Source organism: Chrysemys picta, chromosome 1 (genome assembly GCF_011386835.1).
Source record: "Chrysemys picta bellii isolate R12L10 chromosome 1, ASM1138683v2, whole genome shotgun sequence".
In the NCBI taxonomy this organism is placed as follows: Eukaryota; Metazoa; Chordata; order Testudines; family Emydidae; genus Chrysemys; species Chrysemys picta.
In genome coordinates this window covers 353306268-353327808 of record NC_088791.1, presented here as the reverse complement: position 1 = coordinate 353327808, position 21541 = coordinate 353306268, and the positions used below count along the sequence as shown (strand labels likewise).

The 21541-nt window shown below is 51.2% G+C and overlaps 4 protein-coding genes across 4 annotated transcripts; all 4 read left to right on the top strand.

Moving 5' to 3' along the window:
• Window positions 1-1097: 1097 nt before the first annotated feature.
• Window positions 1098-2896, top strand: LOC101942352 (ubiquilin-1-like). Its single transcript, XM_065587239.1, has one exon. It carries the CDS (start codon window positions 1172-1174, stop codon window positions 2894-2896), a length of 1725 nt encoding a protein of 574 aa, XP_065443311.1. The 5' UTR covers window positions 1098-1171.
• Window positions 2897-5971: 3075 nt separating this feature from the next.
• On the top strand, window positions 5972-8295 carry LOC101952833 (olfactory receptor 51I1-like). The gene has a single exon (XM_005290007.2). It carries the CDS (start codon window positions 7360-7362, stop codon window positions 8293-8295), a length of 936 nt encoding a protein of 311 aa, XP_005290064.2. The 5' UTR covers window positions 5972-7359.
• A 6595-nt stretch (window positions 8296-14890) lies between these two features.
• Window positions 14891-15835, top strand: LOC101942097 (olfactory receptor 51I1-like). Its single transcript, XM_005290046.2, has one exon. It carries the CDS (start codon window positions 14891-14893, stop codon window positions 15833-15835), a length of 945 nt encoding a protein of 314 aa, XP_005290103.2.
• A 3963-nt stretch (window positions 15836-19798) lies between these two features.
• LOC101941826 (ubiquilin-1-like) lies at window positions 19799-21487 on the top strand. The gene has a single exon (XM_042846773.2). The coding sequence runs from the start codon at window positions 19799-19801 to the stop codon at window positions 21485-21487; it is 1689 nt and encodes a 562-aa protein (XP_042702707.2).
• The last annotated feature ends 54 nt before the right edge of the window (window positions 21488-21541 follow it).

Genomic DNA, 21541 nt, shown 5'->3' with positions numbered 1-21541 from the left:
CTCTCAGCTTTCCCCACCGCACAGAACTACTCTGGGTTCTTGTGGGGGACATTTTTACAGACCCTCCTTTCCCCCCATGTCTGCCCCACTGGGGTGTCTGCAGTCCCAACAGCTCAGCATCCTCCACTGGCCGGCAAAGAGAAAGCGGAGAGACGGGCGTCCCCGGAGACTGGCTTCTGGGGGCGAAGGGCTCGCCTACAGCAGCAGCACCGCAGAGCCCCACAGGAGGGCGTACGCCGGGGAGACAGCGCGCGGGGTCTGGATATGTGTTCACAGGTTGGGTTCCAGCCCTGGGGTTAGCGCCCTCCTCAGCAGGCTGGGGCACGCCTGACTTTTTAACGTTTCCAAGCTCCAACGAGGAACCACACAGAGGGAAAATCAGAAGGATGTGGAAAAATTGGAAAGAGTCCAGCGGAGGGCAACAAAAAGACAGCGCGCGGGGTCTGGATAGGGTCTGGAGCACATGACTTATGAGGAGCGGCTGAGGGAACTGGGATTGTTTAGTCTGCAGAAGAGAAGAGGGAGGCGGGATTTGATAGCTGCTTTCAACTACCTGAAAGGGGGTTCCAAAGAGGATGGATCTAGACTGTTCTCAGTGGTACCTGATGACAGAACAAGGAGTAATAGTCTCAAGTTGCAGTGGGGGAGATTTAGGTTGGATATTAGGAAAAAACTTTTTCACTAGGAGGGTGGTGAAGCACTGGAATGGGTTACCTAGGGAGGTGGTGGAATCTCCTTCCTTAGAGGCTTTTAAGGTCAGGCTTGACAAAGCCCTGGCTGGGATGATTTAGTTGGGAATTGGTCCTGCTTTGAGCAGGGGGTTGGACTAGATGATCACCTGAGGTCCCTTCCAGCCCTGATATTCTATGATTCTATGATTCAATTTCTTACCTAGCAGGCTACGTTGGGCCTCCAGGACCTCTCTTCTACCTATGCCTATGCACGGGGAATAAGGCAGGTGTCCATGTGGTTTCTTGCTCACAGTGACATCAGCAGGGATGTCACAGTCCACCCGGGCAAGCCAGGAGTTTAGGAAGCTGTGAGCAGGGGAGCAGCATGGGGATGCGCACCAGCTGACATGAGTGCTCTGGATTTGGTCTCTAGACATCCCCAGCCCCTGTAAGTCTCTGGTCTCTCTGCTTTTCGGGAAGGGACCAGCATCGTGTTAGCCATGGCTGGAAAGGGACAGGGCTCCGGCGGCACTGCTGCAGAGCCCCAGATCATCAAAGTGACAGTGAAGACCCTCAAGGAAAGGGAGGAGTTTGCAGTGTGGGAGAACAGCACCATCGCCGACTTTCGGGGCAAAATCGCCAAGCGCTTCCGTGCTCCCACCAACCTGCTCCTCTTGATCTTTGCTGGGAAGATTGTGAACGACCGAGATACTCTCAGCCAGGCTGGGATCCATGATGGCTTCACCATCCACCTCGTCATCAGGCCACAAACGAGAGCAGAGGACCAGGAAGCTCAGCAAACAAACGCCAGCACGCATGCTGCCACCCTCCCTGCACCACCCAACGGCACGTCCCTGGGCAGAGGCGCTCCTGGCTCAGCTGGGCTGGCAGATCTGAGCGTGCTAGGTGGGAACGCACCCAGCATTTTAGGTGTCCTAAATGAGCTCCAGCAGCTGCTGGTGGTCAACCCCGAAATGATGCTACAGATTCTGGAAAATCCCTTTGTCCAAAGCATGCTGTCAAACGCCGACCTGATAACACGGTTCTTAAGGGAACACCCCCTGTTCCAGCAGTTTGTGCAGCAGAATCCAGAGGTCAGACACATCTGGAACAACCCAGCCCTCCTGCGAGAAATGATCGAGTTCATTAGGAACCCAGCGATGATGCAGGAAATACTGACAAACAGGAGCCAGACTATGCTGCTGGGTGGAGACAAAGTCTTGTTGCAAATGCTCCCTGATACTCCGAAGCCAACGCTGAATGGACCAGAGGCGCAGTGTGGGACTGACCAACCCCGGAACAAGCCGCCCACATCGGGGCTCAGCCAACCGTCCCCCACAGAAAACAGAGAACCTTTACCGAACCTTTGGGCCTCTCAGTTTGGTCCACAGAGTTGCATCCCCCATCGCAACCAAGGCACTGACGTTGGGGGTATTCATGTCAGCAACAGCCCAAACTGCAGTATGGGGCAGAGCCCCTGGGTGCCGCCTGGGGGACCTGGAGTCGCAGCTGGGATGTGTAACCCGCCTGAAATGCAGAACGCCTTGCAAGAGATACCCAGGAATGCCCTGTCTTTCCAGAGCATCCTGTCTGTCTCCCACATGAGGAATATAATGCAGGCCCTGAGCCAGAACCCCAGTCTCATTGTGCACTTCATGCTGAGTAACCCCCGGTTCGTTGGTATCCCGCATCCCCAACAAGAAGTAGCACGGGAGCTCCAAGCCCTCCTCCAGCTGCTGCACAGGCCAGAAGTGCTGTTAGTGATGGCAAACCCGAGAGCCACCAAGGCTCTGATCCAGATTCAGCAGGGTTTCCAGACCCTGGGGATGGAGGTGCTAAGGTTCGCCCGAGGCAGCGCTCCTGGCTCAGGGGCAGCGGGGAGCCCTGCCGATGGCAGAGAAGTACCCAGGACTGGTTCTGAGCCACGTGAGAATGCAACCCCAGCACCAGGATCAGCCAAGTCAGGGTGCCAGCCCTGTAACATGGGGCAAATCGCGCAGGGTCTTGGTCAAGCAAGCCCCCCGCTTCCCCAAACTCCTGAAGCCCAATTCCAGCAGCAGCTGGAGCAGCTCTACTTAATGGGTTTCCTGAACCACGAAGCCAACGTACAAGCTCTGAGAGCAGCAGGAGGAGACATCAACGCTGTGATAGACAAACTACTGGGGCAGTGGGGTCCCCCAGCGGTCTGTATTGCGACCACTACTGTTCAACAGATTCATAAGTGATCTGGAAAAAAGGGGAAATAGTGATATGGCAAAGTTTGCAGAGGATATAGTTAAGTCCAAAGCTGACTGTGAAGACTCACAAAGGGATTTCTCAAAACTAGGTGACTGGGCAACACAATGGCAGATGAAATTCAGTGTTGATAAAGGCAAAACAATGCACATCGGAAAAATTAATCTCAACTATACATATAAAACGATGGGGTCTAAATTAGCTGTTACCACTCAAGAAAGAGATCTTGGAGTCATTGGGGATAGTTCTCTGAAAACATCCACTCAATGTGCAGTGACAGTCAAAAAAGCGAACAGAATGTTGGGAACCATTAGGAAAGGGATAAATATGATACCGAAAATATCATATTACCTTTATATAAATCATGGCATGCAGTTCTGGTCACCTCGTCTCAACAAAGATATATTAGAATTGGAAAAGGTACAGAAAAGGGCACAAAAAAAAATAGGGGTATGGAACAGTTTCCATATAAGGAGAGACTAAAAAGGCTGGGACTTTTCAGCCTAGAAAAGAGACGAGTAAGGGGGGGATATGATAGATGTCTATAAAATCATCATTGGTGTGGGGAAAGTAAATATGGAAGTGTTATTTTCTCCTTCACATAACACACAGACGAGGGTCACCCAATTCAATTAATAGGGAGCAAGTTTAAAAAAAAGCATAAGAAAGTAGTACTTGCACAATGTACAACCTGTGGAACTCATTGCTAGGGGATGTTGTGAAGGCCAAAACTATAACAGGGTTCAAAAAAGCACTAGATACGTTCATGGAGGATAGCTCCATCAATTGCTATTAGCCAGGTTGGGCAGGGATGCAAAACCATGCTCTGAATGTCCCTAGCCCCTGCTCACCAGAAGCTGGAAGTAGACGACAGGAGATGGATCAATTGATCATTGCCCTGTTCTGTTCGTTCCCTGTGAAGCACCTGGGCCCTGGCCACTGTCACAAGTCAGGATACTGGGCTAGATGGAATTGGTGTGAGTCAGTGTGGCCGTTCTTATTTGCTATCCGAGGGGCAGCCGGGTTAGTCTGTATCCACAAAACCAACGAGGAGTCCGGTGGCACCTTAAAGACTAACAGATTTGAATCTGTTCAATCCGTTGGTCTTGAAGCTGCCACCGGACTCCTCGTGATTCTTATTTTCTGCTGTTCTCATGTAGGATAAAGGATACAAGCAGCAAAAGTCACAGAGCTCTTGCTGCTGTATCTGGCTTCTTTGCCTGATTAGCCCATGTTCAAACATCAGCCTCCGCTTGAGTTCCCAGTGGACTGTGTGACCCCCAAGGAGCTGCTGCAAGGATACAGGATAAATACTCTCCCGTGCCTGGCAGTCTGTGGCGGATACTCCAGGCAGGCTGGGTCCGGAGGCTTTTTTCCTCGATGGTGAAGATTTTCGTCACGTCCACCCTGGTGAGTCAGCTGCAGTTGAGAGAAGGGGGTTGGTGACCTGACACCTCTATTTGGAGTTTTATGGGGAGATATGAGTCCAATAAAGCTTTAAGAAAGTTTATAATCTGGACACTTTTAAAATCGATTTCACCATTTAGCAGGAGATAACGTAGGTGCCGAACTCTCATCTCTGCTTTTGAAATTCTGCCCCTTCCTTGTTAGCGGCTCTGGACGCTTTTCCTCCTGGAGGGATGGGATGAAACGCAGCGCCGTGAGCACAGCCCCTCGTGGCGCTGAGACAGAGAAGCAGGCAGCGGGCAAAGGGGCAGGGGGATGGTTTTAGAGGAGTTTAAGAGGGGGGATTTGCCCCATTGCCTCTGGCCAATGGTCCTCTGCCTCCTGGGGGGCCGTGCATGAGCTGGGGGGCTCTGGGGTGCACCGGGACACTGCAGGAACATCAAATCTCATCAAGCTCTTCTCGCTGTTCCCTGGCTAAACACCAGCCCATCACCTCTGCCTTCTGGCCGGACTTGGTTTCTTCAAACCTTCACGAGAACATTTCAGCATATTTCACACAGACACGCACACACACAGACACACACGCATACACACACTCACACACAGATACACAATCTCTCTCTCTCTCACACACACACACACACATGCAGAAAGACACAAATACACTCACCACAGAAACAGACAGGCACACAGACAGAGACACACAGACACATTTACACAAACACACACACACACACACACACACAGAGATAGACAGACACACACAAACACACAGATAGCCAGACACTCACACACAGACACACACAGACGCAATCTCTCTCTCTCTCTCTCTCTCTCTCTCACACACACACACACACACGCGCGCACAGAAAACCACACATACACTCACCACAGAGACAGACAGACAGACACAGACACACACAGAGTGACAGACACACACACACACAGACACACACACGCACACACACACACACGCGCGCACAGAAAACCACACATACACTCACCACAGAGACAGACAAACAGACACAGACACACACAGAGTGACAGACAAACACACACACAGACACACACACTCACACACAGACATGCACACACACAATCTCACACCCAGACACACACACACGGTTGCAGGTCAGTTTGTATTCGGCACAGCTCAGTCCTGCCCCTGCCGCCGGCCCCATGCTCCAGCTGGATGGAAGCTAGCACGGGCGGGATCCGTGAGCCGGGGATTCACCCCTCTGGCCTGCAGCACAGACCTAGCCTTAGGGACAAATCCTGCCCAGGTTTATGGGCTGTCCAGCCCTACTGAGCTCCACAGCACTGCCCAGCCGGTGTGTAGGGGAGCACAGGGGCCAGCCTGCAACCTGTGTGTTCTCATGGCTGGGGCCTGTCCCTTTCATCCTGTGTAAAGTGCTGATGTGCACCTGGGGCTGCGGAATGACATGAACATTCATGAGCAATAATCAATCTGTCCTTTCCCCAGCTCAAAGAGTCTAAGGGGGCTGGCGGTCGTAGGGCGTAATGCAGAGCACAGTTAAACGCAGGTCCCGATTCTGCTTTTAGCGGCATCCCTGTCCAAGGCGGGAAGTCCCAGCGCCCAGCTGGGAGGCCGGGCTCAGACGCACGGAGGGGTCGTGGCCTTGCCACACTTCGCACTGGGCCAGAGTCAGAGCCGGCGCGCAGGTTTCCAGCCGTCCCGCTGCTGTCTGGGGGAGGGCGGCATGAGAGGGACGGGGGGTGGAGAGGAGCTATTCGCAGGCTGGCCCAGCTTCATAGATTTATGGCCAGAAGGGACCACTCTGATCAGCTGCATTGCCCAGGCCAGAGACCTGCCCTGAATTCATTCCTGTGTGAACTAGAGCAGTGGTTCCCCAACTGGGGTTCGCGAACCCCTGGGGGTTTGCAGAACGTTACAGGGGGTTATCCAGAAAAATTTCACTAATGGCAGACAGAGGACCCCGGACATTGGAGACTGCAGGTGGGACCCGCTTGCAGGGCAGACACCCTGAGCCCCAGGGCGAGCGGGGCCGGGCAGTAGGGGCTGGCAGCCCGAGCCCTGCCCCCGTCAGCGGGGGAGCTGGTAGCCCAAACCCCAGCCCAAGCCCCAGGAATTTGCCAAATCTCATCTAAAGCCAGAACCACAGCCCTCCTCGTTGCCACCAGCCACAACCTCACCCGAAACTAGAGGTGGGTGAAAAATACCAAGCATTTTTCACAGAAAGTTTTGAATTTTTTTCACATTTTTCAAAATTCCCCAAGAAAAATTTACAAAAAACTGAAACGGAAAAATGGTCCATTTTCAAAAACTGTTTTCATGAAACATTTTCTGATTTTTGAAAACCAAAAATGAATTTATTTTTATTAAAAGCCAAAAAAACATTTCACAAAAACATTTTTGGTTTCTGGTTTTTCTATGTTCGTTAAAAAAAGTTTCAATAAAAAATATTTTTCAGAGGTTCATAGATTTCGGGTCCCGGCAGTTGGGGCATCCATCACACTGAGGAAATTTAAACTTAAATCCCTGAAAATATTCATTTTTAGGAGGGGGTCACGAGATTTCACAATTTAGTGAAAGGGGTTCGCGGGCTGTTAAAGTTTGGGAACCACTGAACTAGAGCAGTTTCAGTTGCCAGTGACGGGGAATTCACAGCTGCCCTTGCGAAGGGTTAATTTCCCTTGCTGTTAACAATGTGCCCCTTACTGCTCCTCTGAATGTGACCAATTCACCAACCTCCTTCCTGAGGAACGTTCTAGAACTGTGGACAGCGGAACTGTGGGAGCAGAATCTCTTGGTTCCCTTTGAACGAGCTAGGGCTGGGAATGAATTCTTGGACCCTGGCTCTGGCTGGATTCAGAACAACTCCTCCTTGATTTCCCTGGGGAGAGCAGCTCCAGGCTTGCAGGAGAGGGCCCTTGTACACTGGGATTCTGCAAGTCAATGCTGAACTGCAGCTCCCTTCCCGGTCACCTGGCCTCGGGGTAACTCTCAGGTTCATTTTGCATTTACACAGGGGGTTGGAGCTGATCGGGAAAGCAACTGCTCATCATGGTGGATTTCAATAGCACCAGCTTCCATCCTGCCACATTCCAACTGACCGGCTTCCCAGGCCAGGAAGCTGCTCACCACTGGATCTCGATCCCTTTCTGTGTGGTCTACATCACTGCCATTGTAGGGAATTGCACTGTCCTCTGCATTATCTGGGCAGAGCGGCGTCTCCATCAGCCCATGTATTTGTTCCTGTGCATGCTGTCAGTCAACGACCTCGGTATGTCTCTGTCGACCCTGCCTACGGTGCTCGGCATCTTCTGCTTCGATGTCACAGACGTCGCGTTCGACGCCTGCCTGGCTCAGATGTTTTTCATTCACTCCTTTTCCAACATGGGGTCAGGGATTTTACTGGCCATGTCATTCGATCGCTTTGTCGCCATCTGCGACCCGCTGCGCTACGCGGCCATCTTGACCAACCCCAGGATCGTGAGAATCGGGCTGGCTGTTGTGATTAGAAGCTTCAGTGTGGTTTTACCATTGCCCATTCTTATTAAACGCTTGCCTTTCTGCCGCGCCGAAGCCCTCTCCCACGCCTACTGTCTGCACCCGGACGTGATGAGGCTGGCGTGTGCGGACATCACAGTCAATAACATCTACGGCTTATGTGCTATTCTCTTTGTCTTCGGAATAGACTTGCTGCTTATTGTCATCTCCTACATTCTGATTCTGATGACCATCTTCAGTATCGCGTCTGGGGGGCAGCGTCTTAAGGCCCTGAATGCCTGCTTCTCCCATGTCTCCTCTGTCTTAATACTCTACATTCCAATGATCACAGTCTCTGTCATACACAGGTATGGCGAGAAGGTCCCGCCGTTAGTCCACATTCTGATGTCCAGCATTTACCTCTTCGTGCCCCCTGTGATAAACCCCATCGTTTACAGTATAAAAACCAAGGAGATTAGAAAGAGCATCCTCAAAATGTTCTCTAGATAACTAACCCAACCTGGATGAGAGATGGTTTCTGATGTCTGTTTTTTTGGTATGTAAGTAGATGGATGGATGGATGGATGGATGGATGGATGGATGCCTTAAAGTTTCAGAAGTGGCTAGTGATTTGGGGGACTTCAGTTATGGGGTACCCAACTGGAGACATGGCAAAAGGCCTGATTTTCAAACAGGGTTGGGCACTTGTTCTCTGAAAATCGACACTTTGAAGACATCTCCGATTGAGCACCTAAAAACTGAAGCAACCAAAATCTCACATCTCATTTGACACGTTGGATCATGATTTCTGTATCGGGCGGTTGGTTGCCCATGAAAAAAGAGATGCCACGAAGTCTGAGATTAGGTGGGTGAATTGTGGCCTTTCGGGGGATGTTTGTTCTCTATTTTATCTGTACATTATGCACAATTCTTTGTACGACGCAGGTGATGTTAAGCTTGAATTGACAACGTATGTCTGTTCTAGACTCTTTCGTATTTGGAGCTGGGGGATATTGCAAATGTCTTATAAATAAAAGCAATGCAAATACAATAATAATATGACAAGACCACAGTGGCAGTTCCAGCAGCAGATTCGTACATGGTCTTTCCCCTGGCAGTACCTCAGTCAGTGCATGGCTGCTTCTCCGTGACTGTCAATCTAACATGGGCCGGGCTGTTAACATTTAGGAAATCAGGACCATGTATTACACAAATGAACTAACATCCAGTGTGCAGCACACTCCCCAACGGCTCGCGCTGACCTCTTTTAGCACCCGCAGGTATTTAAGTTGAAAGATGCTGCCCTTTGGCGTCAACTCCCCACCTGGTGTTAATTACAACACGTTCAGGGCCAGACGGTGGCTGCCTGCTCTGTGGGCCTGATGGTTTTCAACCTAGTGATCCCTGGCAGGAGGCAGCGACAGCATGGGCTGGAGCGCTGATAAGCCGGTGCCGAGGGCTGAGAGCCCCTCCGGACACTGCTCTGGTGCAGAGCCAAGGAAGGGCTGGAAGAACTAACCAGTAAACCTGTCCAGCCTGGCTCAGGGACGGTCACAGCCTCAGTCATGTGTGAGGTGCATTGACAGCGACCCTCTATGCTAGTCCCTCGCTACCATGTCATTGGACGGAGATAGAAAGGTTTAACCGATGAGCTGGTGCTGCCTGTGGATTGCTGGGGAAAGTGATGGTTTTGGGAGGCTGCTTTGCAGCAGACACCGGACACTGGACTGGGATCCCAGAGATCTGGGTTCTACATCACAGCCCAGCCAGTGACTGGCTTTGTGACCTTGGGTGCCTCTCTTCCCTACTCAGTCTCGCTTTCACCTCCCCCCATTTGTGTGTGTTAGGGCAGGTCTGCTTGTTACTGTGTGTTTGTGTCTCTCACTGCTCAGGACCTGTGGCCCCGGAGGGGTGGGGGAAGGGAGGAGAGCCAGGCACTATAAATAAACAACAAAACTTTACACCCTCATCTTACAATGGGGTTTGGAAGCTCTGCACACAAAGGGCTGCAGAGCCGGGCTGTGCCTAGTCCCGTGCCCCAGGCATTGGGTGCTAGGGGTGAGGGACCCATTCTCACATGCAGTGCATCCAGACAGCCAAATTCTCACATTTGTTCTCAAAGGTGGGCTATAGAGGGGACATCCCCATCCCGCAGTGCCCCAGATCCAGGTACTCCGCAAAGCCGCTCACACACACATGCAGGGCGCCTAAGGTGCGACATGGGGGCCACTCCAATTCACCTCTGCCACACATCCACAGGGCACTCCAAGGCCAATCCCGTTTACACCTGACTTGTGTTCCTTGTGTGTGTGTGTGTGTGTGTGTATGTGTGTGTGTGTGTGTGTGTGTGTAGGGCTGTTCCTATTCATGGCTTCCTTCCATCCAGAGAGCCAGACTTGTAGTTCCCACTCTGTGACCCATGGTCCGCAAGGCCTTGTGCCCATCCACATCTGCCTTGTCTCTAGGACACCATGTGGGCTCCCCTGCCCTTTACGCTCACTGAGTATCCAATAGGCCATGTGGGTGCCAGCCATGTTGTACTGGGCGTGACACAGGGTAACTGTGTCTCTCTAGAGAGTAGATCTGGGGTCACGGGTCACATGGGATAACTGTAGTATGTAACCTATCATTTAAATCAGCTTCTGTACCAAATGACTGGAGGCTAGCTAATGTGACACCAATTTTTAAAAGAAGGCTCCAGAAGCAATTCTGGCAATTTCAGACTGCTAAGGCTAACTTCAGCACTGGGAAAAATGGTTGAAACCATAGTAAAGAACAGAATTCTCAGACACATAGATGACCACGATTTGTTGGGGAAGTGTCAACATGCCTTTTCTAAAGGGAAATCATGCCTCACCAATCTACTAGAATTCTTTGAGGGCGTCAACACATATGTGGGCAAGGATGATCCAGAGGATATAATGGACTTGGCCTTTCAGAAAGCCTTTGACAAGGTCCCTCATCAAAGGCTCTTAAGCAAAGTGAGCTGTCATGGGATAAGAAGGAAGGTCCTCTCACGGATCAGTAACATGGACAGAAAACAAAGGCTAGGAATAAATGGTCAATTTTCAGAAGGGAGAGAGGTAAATAGTGGGGTCCGCCAGGGGTCTGTATTGGGACCACTACTGTTCAACAGATTCAGAAGTGATCTGGAAAAAAGGGGAAAACAGTGATATGGCAAAGTTTGCAGATGATACAAAATTACTCAAGATAGTTAAGTGCAAAGCTGACTGCGAAGAGCTACAAAAGGATCTCTCAAAACTGAGTGACTGGGCAACCCAATGGCAGATGAAATTTAATGTAGATAAATGCAAAGTAATGCACATCTGAAAATATAATCTCAACTATACATATAAAACGATGGGATCTAAATTAGCTGTTACCACTCAAGAAAGAGATCTTGGAGTCATTGGGGATAGTTCTCTGAAAACATCCACTCAATGTGCAGTGACAGTCAAAAAAGCGAACAGATTGTTGGGAACCATTAGGAAAGAGATAAATAATCAGACAGAAAATATCATATTGCCTCTATATAAATCCTGGAATACTCACACCTTGAATACTGCATGCAGTTCTGGTCGCCTCATCTCAAAAAAAGATATATTAGAATTGGAAAAGGTACAGAGAAGGGCAACAAAAATGATTAGGGGTATGGAACAGTTTCCGTATGAGGAGAAACTAAAAAGACTGGGACTTTTCAACCTGAAAAAGTCACAAGTAAGCGGGGGGGCTATGATAGAAGTCTATAAGATCATGACTGGTGTCGGGAAAGTAAATATGGAAATGCTATTTATTCCTTCTCATAACACACAGACGAGGGTCACCCAATTCAATTAATAGGGAGCAAGTTTAAAAAAAAGCATAAGAAAGTACTTCTTGCACAATGTACAGCCTGTGGAACTCATTGCCAGGGGACGTTGTGAAGGCCAAAACTATGACAGGGTTCAAAAAAGCACTAGATACGTTCATGGAGGATAGGTCCATCAATGGCTATTAGCCAGGTTGGGCAGGGATGCAAAACCATTCTCTGAATGTCCCTGGCCCCTGCTCACCAGAAGCTGGAAGTAGACGACAGGAGATGGATCAATTGATCATTGCCCTGTTCTGTTCATTCCCTGTGAAGCACCTGGGCCCTGGCCACTGTCACAAGTCAGGATCCTGGGCTAGATGGAATTGGTGTGAGTCAGTGTGGCCGTTCTTATTTGCTATCCGAGGGGCAGCCGGGTTAGTCTGTATCCACAAAACCAACGAGGAGTCCGGTGGCACCTTAAAGACTAACAGATTTGAATCTGTTCAATCCGTTAGTCTTGAAGCTGCCACCAGACTCCTCGTGATTCTTATTTTCTGCTGTTCTCATGTAGGATAAAGGATACAAGCAGCAAAAGTCACAGAGTTCTTGCTGCTGTATCTGGCTTCTTTGCCTGATTAGCCCATGTTCAAACATCAGCCTCCGCTTGAGTTCCCAGTGGACTGTGTGACCCCCAAGGAGCTGCTGCAAGGCTACAGTATAAATACTCTCCCGTGCCTGGCAGTCTGTGGCGGATACTCCGGGCAGGCTGGGTCCAGAGGCTTTTTTCCTCGATGGTGAAGATTTTCGTCACGTCCACCCTGGTGAGTCAGATGCAGTTGAGAGAAGGGGGTTGGTGACCTTACACCTCTATTTGGAGTTTTACGGGGAGATATGAGTCCAATAAAGCTTTAAGAAAGTTTATAATCAGGACACTTTTAAAATCGATTTCACCATTTAGCAGGAGATAACGTAGGTGCCTAACTCTCATCTCTGCTTTTGAAATTCTGCCCCTTCCTTGTTAGCAGCTCTGGACGCTTTTCCTCCTGGACGGATGGGATGAAACGCAGCGCCGTGAGCACAGCCCCTCGTGGCGCTGAGACAGAGAAGCAGGCAGCGGGCAAAGGGGCAGGGGGATGGTTTTAGAGGAGGTTAAGAGGAGGGATTTGCCCCATTGCCTCTGGCCAATGGTCCTCTGCCTCCTGGGGGGCCGTGCGTGAGCTGGGGGGCTCTGGGGTGCACCGGGACACTGCAGGAATGTCAAATCTCATCAAGGTCTTCTTGCTGTTCCCTGGCTAAACACCAGCCCATCACCTCTGCCTTCTGGCCGGACTTTGTTTCTTCAAACCTTAACGAGAACATTTCAGCATATTTCACGCACACACACGCACACACACAAGCATACACACACATACATACACTCGCACACAGAGACAGAGAGACACTCACACGGACACACACACACAGACACTCACACACAATCTCTCGATCTCACATACACATACACTCAACACTTGGTTTCTTCAATCCTTCACGCGTACACACACACACACACACGCATACATGCACTCACACACAATCTCTCTCTCTCACATACACACACATACACTCACCACAGAGACAGACAGACAGACACACACAGACACATTCACACACACACACACAGAGGCAGACACACACACGGACACACACACACACACAGACACACACTCACACACACACACACACAATCTCTCTCTCTCACATAGACACACACATATGCAGAAAGACACAAATACACTCACCACAGAGACAGATAGGCAGACAGACACACAGACACATTTACACAAACACACACACACAGAGATAGACAGACACACACACACACACACACATGGACACGCACACACATACAGACACACATACAGTCCCACACAGACACACACACACACACAATGTCTCTCTCTCTCTCTCTCTCTCTCTCTCTCTCTCTCTCACACACACACACACACACAGAGAGAGAAAAACACACATAAATTCACCACAGAGACAGACAGACAGACAGACACAGACACATTCACACAAACAGACACACACAGAGAGACACACACTCACATGGATGCACACACAGAGACAGACACACACACAATCTCACACCCAGACACACACACACAGTTGCAGGTCGGTTTGTATTCGGCACAGCTCAGCCCTGCCCCTGCCACCCGCCCCTCGCTCCAGCTGGATGGAAGCTAGCACGGGCGGGTCCATGAGCAGGAGAATCACCCCCCTGGCCTGCAGCACAGATGTAGCCTTAGGGACAAATCCTGCCCAGGTTTATGGGCTGTCCAGCCGTACTGAGCTCCACAGCACTGCCCAGCCGGTGTGTAGGGGAGCACAGGGGCCAGCCTGCAACCTGTGTGTTCTCATGGCTGGGGCCTGTCCCTTTCATCCTGTGTAAAGTGCTGATGTGCACCTGGGGCTGCGGAATCACATTAACATTCATGAGCAATAATCAATCTGTCCTTTCCCCGCCTCAAAGAGTCTAAGAGGGCTGGCGGTCGTAGGGCGTACTGCAGAGCACAGTTAAACGCAGGTCCCGATTCTGCTTTTAGCGGCATCCCTGTCCGAGGCGGGAAGTCCCAGCGCCCAGCTGGGAGGCCGGGCTCAGACGCACGGAGGGGTCATGGCCTTGCCACACTTCGCACTGGGCCAGAGTCAGAGCCGGCGCGCAGGTTTCCAGCCGTCCCGCTGCTGTCTGGGGGAGGGCGGCATGAGAGGGACGGGAGGTGGAGAGGAGCTATTCGCAGGCTGGCCCAGCTTCATAGATTTATGGCCAGAAGGGACCACTCTGATCAGCTGCATTGCCCAGGCCAGAGACCTGCCCTGAATTCATTCCTGTGTGAACTAGAGCAGTCTCCGTTGCCAGGGACGGGGAATTCACAGCTGCCCTTGCGAAGGGTTAATTTCCCTTGCTGTTAACAATGTGCCCCTTACTTCTCCTCTGAATGTGACCAATTCACCAACCTCCTTCCTGAGGAACGTTCTAGAACTGTGGACAGCGGAACTGTGGGAGCAGAATCTCTTCGTTCCCTTTGAACGAGCTAGGGCTGGGAATGAATCCTTGGACCCTGGCTCTGGCTGGATTCAGGACAACTCCTCCTTGATTTCCCTGGGGAGAGCAGCTCCAGGCTTGCAGGAGAGGGCCCTTGTACACTGGGATTCTGCAAGTCAATGCTGAACTGCAGCTCCCTTCCCGGTCACCTGGCCTCGGGGTAACTCTCAGGTTCATTTTGCATTTACACAGGGGGTTGGAGCTGACCGAGACAGCGACTGCTCATCATGGTGGATTTCAATAGCACCAGCTTCCATCCTCCCACATTCCAACTGACCGGCTTCCCAGGCCATGAAGCTGCTCACCACTGGATCTCGATCCCTTTCTGTGTGGTCTACATCACCGCCATTGTAGGGAATTGCACTGTCCTCTGCATTATCTGGGCAGAGCGGCGTCTCCATCAGCCCATGTATTTGTTCCTGTGCATGCTGTCAGTCAACGACCTCGGTATGTCTCTGTCGACCCTGCCTACGGTGCTCGGCATCTTCTGCTTCGATGTCACAGACGTCGCGTTCGACGCCTGCCTGGCTCAGATGTTTTTCATTCACTCCTTTTCCTTCATGGAGTCGGGGATTTTACTGGCCATGTCGTTCGATCGCTTTGTCGCCATCTGCGACCCGCTGCGCTACGCGGCCATCTTGACCAACCCCAGGATCGTGAGAATCGGGCTGGCCGTTTTGATTAAAAGTACCAGCATGCTCCTCCCTTTCCCCTTTCTGATTAAACGGCTGCCAATCTGCAAAGGCAATGTCCTCTCCCACGCCTACTGTTTGCATCCAGATATGATGAGACTGGCATGTGCGGACACAATCATCAATAACATCTACGGATTATTTGCCATCCTCGTCACTTACGGCTTAGACTCAGTGTTCATCATCCTATCGTACGTTAAGATTCTAAGGTCTGTTTTTAATATTGCATCCTATGAACAGCGCCTCACGGCCCTGAACACCTGCGTCTCGCACATCTGTGCCGTCTTACTCTTTTATGTCCCAATAATTGCTGTCTCTATTATGCACAGGTTTGGGGGAAATGCCCCTCGTCTTGTGCATATTCTTCTGTCCTATGCCTACCTCTTTGTCCCCCCTGTGTTAAACCCAATTGTTTACAGCGTGAAGACAAAGGAGATTCGCAAGGGGATCTCCCGAATATTCTCCAGAGACTTACTCTGAACTGGGAGTTGTGTCAGATATGGTTTTGTTGGACAAATTTTGAATGGGCAGTTGGCTGAACGTCGTATCTTCTCAGAGGACATTCAAACCTCTCCAATGATAAAATACTAGAACAATTCAAACTGTGTATAGGCAGTTGCCTGCAAAAGATTCTGTTGTCTCCTCTTACGTGAGGGGTTCTCAAACTGGGGGTTGGGAACACTCAGGGGGTCATGGGGCTATTACAGGGGTTGCGAGCTGTCAGCCTCCACCCCAATCCTGCTTTGCCTCCTGCATTTATAATGGTGTTAAATAGATAAAAAACATGTTTTTAATTTATAAGGGGGGCCGCACTCCGAGGCTTGCTCTGTGAATGGAGTCATCAGTACAAAAGTTTGAGAACGACTGTCTTATGTTTTTAAATTACAGTTTTAGATGTTAAAGGCAGTCAATGTCAATCAGTCTTTTGAGGCAGGGACTGTGGCTTCCAGTGGGTGTGAGCAGTGCCTGGCACCTCAATACAAAATGCAAATAGGGAGAAGGAAAGACCCCTCTCAAATCTATAACTTTCTGGTGTAAATCGATTCAGTTCTGCAGCAGGGGCGTCTGTCTGTCCTGTTTGCGTCGGGGGCTGCGAGCTGTCAGCCTCCACCCCAAACGCCGCTTTGCCTCCAGCATTTATAATGGTGTTAAATAGATAAAAAACTTATTTTTAATTTATAAGGGCGTTTCCACTCACAGGCTTGCTCAGTGAAAGGGGTCACCTTTAGAAAAGTCAGCACTATCTCAAAGCAGTAGATTAACAGTAGCTGTAACTGGGGGGAGGCCGTGCACTTTTTTGCATCTGCAAATTGAGCAATTTGCACACACCAGGGGCTCCAGGCGTCCTTCTGTTGCACCCCACAAGCTCACTATGTACCACCCCCTATTTAAGGGAATTCATGCAAATCCCCCGACCCCGTTCACCCCCTCCCACATTCTCAGTTCTTTTCTCTCTGTCTGTCAGGGAAGTCTTCCAAAGGGGCAATATTTGAAACTGCTTTGGATGGCCTGAGCTGAGACGGGGGGCAGTTGTTATGCTGGGAGGTGTGTATGGCTGCCATCAACCACTGCTTTGATCTAGAGCCAATTCCCGAGGTGGCTGAAGCTGCTGGTTCTGCTAACAGATGCCAAGGACTCCTCCTTGTGTTCCCCTTTTCTCCTTTTCTGTTTTGCTGATTGCCACCAACATCCACAGGGCTTCACCCGCTGATGGCTAGAACATTCCTTGAAATTGTGTATTGATTGCCTGCAGCATTCAAACTTCATCGCGTTACAGACAGACAAATAAACAGAGACGTGCCATTGGGTTGCATGTGCGACCGCACTTTGCTTGGCTATGTATATTCCAGAACAGATAAACAGCTTTGAGGAATAAGGAGATGGACAGAAATACTTTGCAATGCAATGGGCCCATGACATAACTTGTATTTGTCGTCCCTACTCTACACGGTGTCCATGTCTGTTCCTTCAGTGTCCCTAGCCTCTGTTGGCCAGAAGCTGGGAATGGGCGACAGAGGATGGATCACTTGCTGATTCCCTGTTCTGTTCATTCCCTCTGGGGCCCCTGGCACTGGCCACTGTCGGAAGACAGGAGACTGGGCCGGATGGAATTGGTCTGACTCAGTCTGGCTGTTCTTATGTAGACACTGTGAAAGTTGCCATTGCTGGCACTGAGGGACTGGCAAGAGCAGTGGGAAGGCGAGGACAGTGCTGCAGAGTGGTGATGCCGTTTGCATCGGAAAGGCTATTCACTAGAGCGGGTGGCACAGTGCTCATGGGACGCTTTCCTGTCCGAAAACGCCCTTTCCAGATCCAAAACGCTCCACAGGACGGTGTCCATTTGATAACATTTCCAAGGGAGACGTGTCAAAATGAATCATTTCGACTTTCTTGTTTCATTTAATGTCAGCCTTTTTTGTTTAAAGGAGGTAAAATCATTCCAGTTTGACTTTATTTTTTTGTTCATTTCATTTGCACTGTTCTATTATATGAATCTATCATATGATTTAGTCATTTCAATACTTTACATGATAGGAATGAAACAATGGGATATTTCTGAATCACGGATTTACAGCATGTCAATTCAGTGAGAAATGCCCCTGCCCATCTCACAGAAACATCGCTCAGTAGGGACTAGTTATTGTTGGGGGCCAGCGATGGAGCTTTTACGCTTCCTAAACATCCCCGGTGCAGCTCATTCGCTTTATCGTGTGCTTACAGTTCACTTGTTACTCCCATAAATTCTCACGAGGGTTTTTTTTGCACATACGTTGTCAATAATTTAAAGAGGGAAGAAGGCTAATTATGTCCCCAGGAACATCCACCTGACATCATAGAGGGATGTGGCAGACACATCCAGCTATGACATCACAGAGGGGCATAAACATCCCGCTATGACATCACAGAGGGACCAGGCAGGGCACATGAGGTTTTCGGGAAGCCAATCGATGCCAAAGATCTTCCTGGATGAAGACGCAGCAGTGGGGATGGGAGCAGCCAAATCCTGGGCCATCAGTAGTGGCTGCAGACCATATACCCCTGCCCATGGGCAGAGCCCTGACCCCACCTCTCCCAGGCACAGGGAGATGATGCCAGGGCAGCCCTGTGACGGGCTGTGGACAGAGTCTTCCAGTGGGTCTGAACAGCATGGAAAAATTCATCCCCAAAGTGACAGACAGCTGGGACTGGAGTGGCCAGAGAAACTCCCCATCCCCTGCCCATGTGGGGGCTGGTGGTGGAATGAATGGACATATCCAACCCGTCCACGCCCTCTCAGCTTTCCCCACAGCACAGAACTACTCTGGGTTCTTGTGGGGGACATTTTTACAGACCCTCCTTTCCCCCCATGTCTGCCCCACTGGGGTGTCTGCAGTCCCAACAGCTCAGCATCCTCCACTGGCCGGCAAAGAGAAAGCGGAGAGACGGGCGTCCCCGGAGACTGGCTTCTGGGGGCGAAGGGCTCACCTACAGCAGCACCACCGCAGGGCCTCACAGGAGGGCGTACGCCGGGGAGACAGCGCGCGGGGTCTGGATATGTGTTCACAGGTTGGGTTCCAGCCCTGGGGTCAGCGCCCTCCTCAGCAGGCCGGGGCACGCCTGACATTTTAACCTTTCCAAGTTCTAGCGAGGAACCACACAGAGGGAAAATCAGAAGGATGTGGAAAAATTGGAAAGAGTCCAGTGGAGGGCAACAAAAAGACAGCGTGTGGGGTCTGGATAGGGGCTGGAGCACATGACTTATGAGGAGAGGCTGAGGGAACTGGGATTGTTTAGTCTGCAGAAGAGAAGAATGGGGGGGGGGGATTTGATAGCTGCTTTCAACTACCTGAAAGGGGGTTCCAAAGAGGATGGATCTAGACTGTTCTCAGTGGCACCTGATGACAGAACAAGGAGCAATGGTCTCAAGTTGCAGTGGGGGAGGTTTAAGTTGGATATTAGGAAAAAACTTTTTCACTAGGAAGGTGGTGAAACACTGGAATGGGTTACCTAGGGAGGTGGTGGAATCTCCTTCCTTAGAGGCTTTTAAAGTCAGGCTTGACAAAGCCCTGGCTGGGATGATTTAGTTGGGAATTGGTCCTGCTTTGAGCAGGGGGTTGGACTAGATGACCTCCTGAGGTCCCTTCCAGTTCTGATATTCTATGATTCTATGATTCAATTTCTTACCTAGCAGGCTACGTTTGGCCTCCAGGACCTCTCTTCTACCTATGCCTATGCACGGGGAATAAGGCAGGTGTCCATGTGGTTTCTTGCTCACAGTGACATCAGCAGGGATGTCACAGTCCACCGGGCAAGCCAGGAGGTTAGGAAGCTGTGAGCAGGGGAGCAGCATGGGGCGGCGCACCAGCTGACATGAGTGCTCTGGATTTGGTCCCTAGACATCCCCAGCCCCTCTAAGTCTCTGGTCTCTCTGCTTTTCGGGAAGGGACCAGCATCGTGTTAGCCATGGCTGGAAATGGACAGGGCTCTGGCGGCACCGCTGCAGAGCCCCAGATCATCAAAGTGACGGTGAAGACCCTCAAGGAAAGGGAGGAGTTTTCAGTGTGGGAGAACAGCACCATCGCCGACTTTCGGGGCGAAATCGCCAAGCGCTTCCGTGCTCCCACCAACCTGCTCCTCTTGATCTTTGCTGGGAAGATTGTGAACGACCGAGATACTCTCAGCCAAGCCGGGATCCATGATGGATTCACCATCCACCTCGTCATCAGGCCACAAACGAGAGCAGAGGACCAGGAAGCTCAGCAAACGAACGCCAGCACGCATGCTGCCACCCTCCCTGCACCACCCAACGGCACGTCCCTGGGCAGAGGCGCTCCTGGCTCAGCTGGGCTGGCAGATCTGAGCGTGCTAGGTGGGAACGCACCCAGCATTTTAGGTGTCCTAAATGAGCTCCAGCAGCTGCTGGTGGTCAACCCTGAGATGATGCTACAGATTCTGGAAAATCCCTTTGTCCAAAGCATGCTGTCAAACGCCGACCTGATAACACGGTTCTTAAGGGAAAACCCCCTCTTCCAGCAGTTTGTGCAGCAGAATCCAGAGGTCAGACACATCTGGAACAACCCAGCCCTCCTGCGAGAAATGATCGAGTTCATTAGGAACCCAGCGATGATGCAGGAAATACTGACAAACAGGAGCCAGACTATGCTGCTGGGTGGAGACAAAGTCTTGTGGCAAATGCTCCCTGATACTCCGACGCCAACGCTGAACAGACCAGAGGCGCAGTGTGGGAGTGACCCACCCCGGAACAAGCCGCCCCCAGCGGGGCTCAGCCAACCATCCCACACAGAAAACAGAGACCCTTTACCGAACCCTTGGGCCTCTCAGTTTGGTCCACAGAGTTGCATCCCCCATCGCAACCAAGGCACTGACGTTGGGGGTATTCATGTCAGCAACAGCCCAAACTGCAGTATGGGGCAGAGCCCCTGGGTGCCGCCTGGGGGACCTGGAGTCGCAGCTGGGATGTGTAACCCGCCAGAAGTGCAGAACGCCTTGCAAGAGAAACCCAGGAATGCCCTGTCTTTCCAGAGCGTCCTGTCTGTCCCCTACATGAGGAATATAATGCAGGCCCTGAGCCAGAACCCCAGTCTCATCGTGCACTTCATGCTGAGTAACCCCCGGTTCGTTGGTATCCCGCATCCCCAACAAGAAGTAGCACGGGAGCTCCAAGCCCTCCTCCAGCTGCTGCGCAGCCCAGACATGCTGTTACTGATGGCAAACCCGAGAGCCACCAAGGCTCTGATCCAGATTCAGCAGGGTTTCCAGACCCTGGGGATGGAGGTGCTAAGGTTCGCCCGAGGCAGCGCTCCTGGCTCAGGGGCAGCGGGGAGCCCTGCCGATGGCAGAGAAGTACCCAGGACTGGTTCTGAGCCACGTGAGAATGCAACCCCAGCACCAGGATCAGCTGAGTCGGGGTGCCAGCCCTGTAACATTGGGCAAATCGCGCAGGGTCTTGGTCAAGGAAGCCCCCCGCTTCCCCAAACTCCCGAAGCCCAATTCCAGCAGCAGCTGGAGCAGCTCTACGTAATGGGTTTCCTGAACCACGAAGCCAACGTACAAGCTCTGAGAGAGGCTGGTGGAGACATCAACGCTGCGATAGACAAACTACTGGGCTCCCAGCCATCCTGGCCACGTTAGCCGTTCTGTTTTTGCTGTTGGCTCTGAAGACTAAGCTGGTTGGGGCTCTGTCCT

Bases quoted from the DNA above. Each gene is read 5' to 3' on its own strand.
- LOC101942352 (XM_065587239.1), top strand. From the start codon at position 1,172: ATGGCTGGAAAGGGACAGGGCTCCGGCGGCACTGCTGCAGAGCCCCAG.
- LOC101952833 (XM_005290007.2), top strand. From the start codon at position 7,360: ATGGTGGATTTCAATAGCACCAGCTTCCATCCTGCCACATTCCAACTG.
- LOC101942097 (XM_005290046.2), top strand. From the start codon at position 14,891: ATGGTGGATTTCAATAGCACCAGCTTCCATCCTCCCACATTCCAACTG.
- LOC101941826 (XM_042846773.2), top strand. From the start codon at position 19,799: ATGGCTGGAAATGGACAGGGCTCTGGCGGCACCGCTGCAGAGCCCCAG.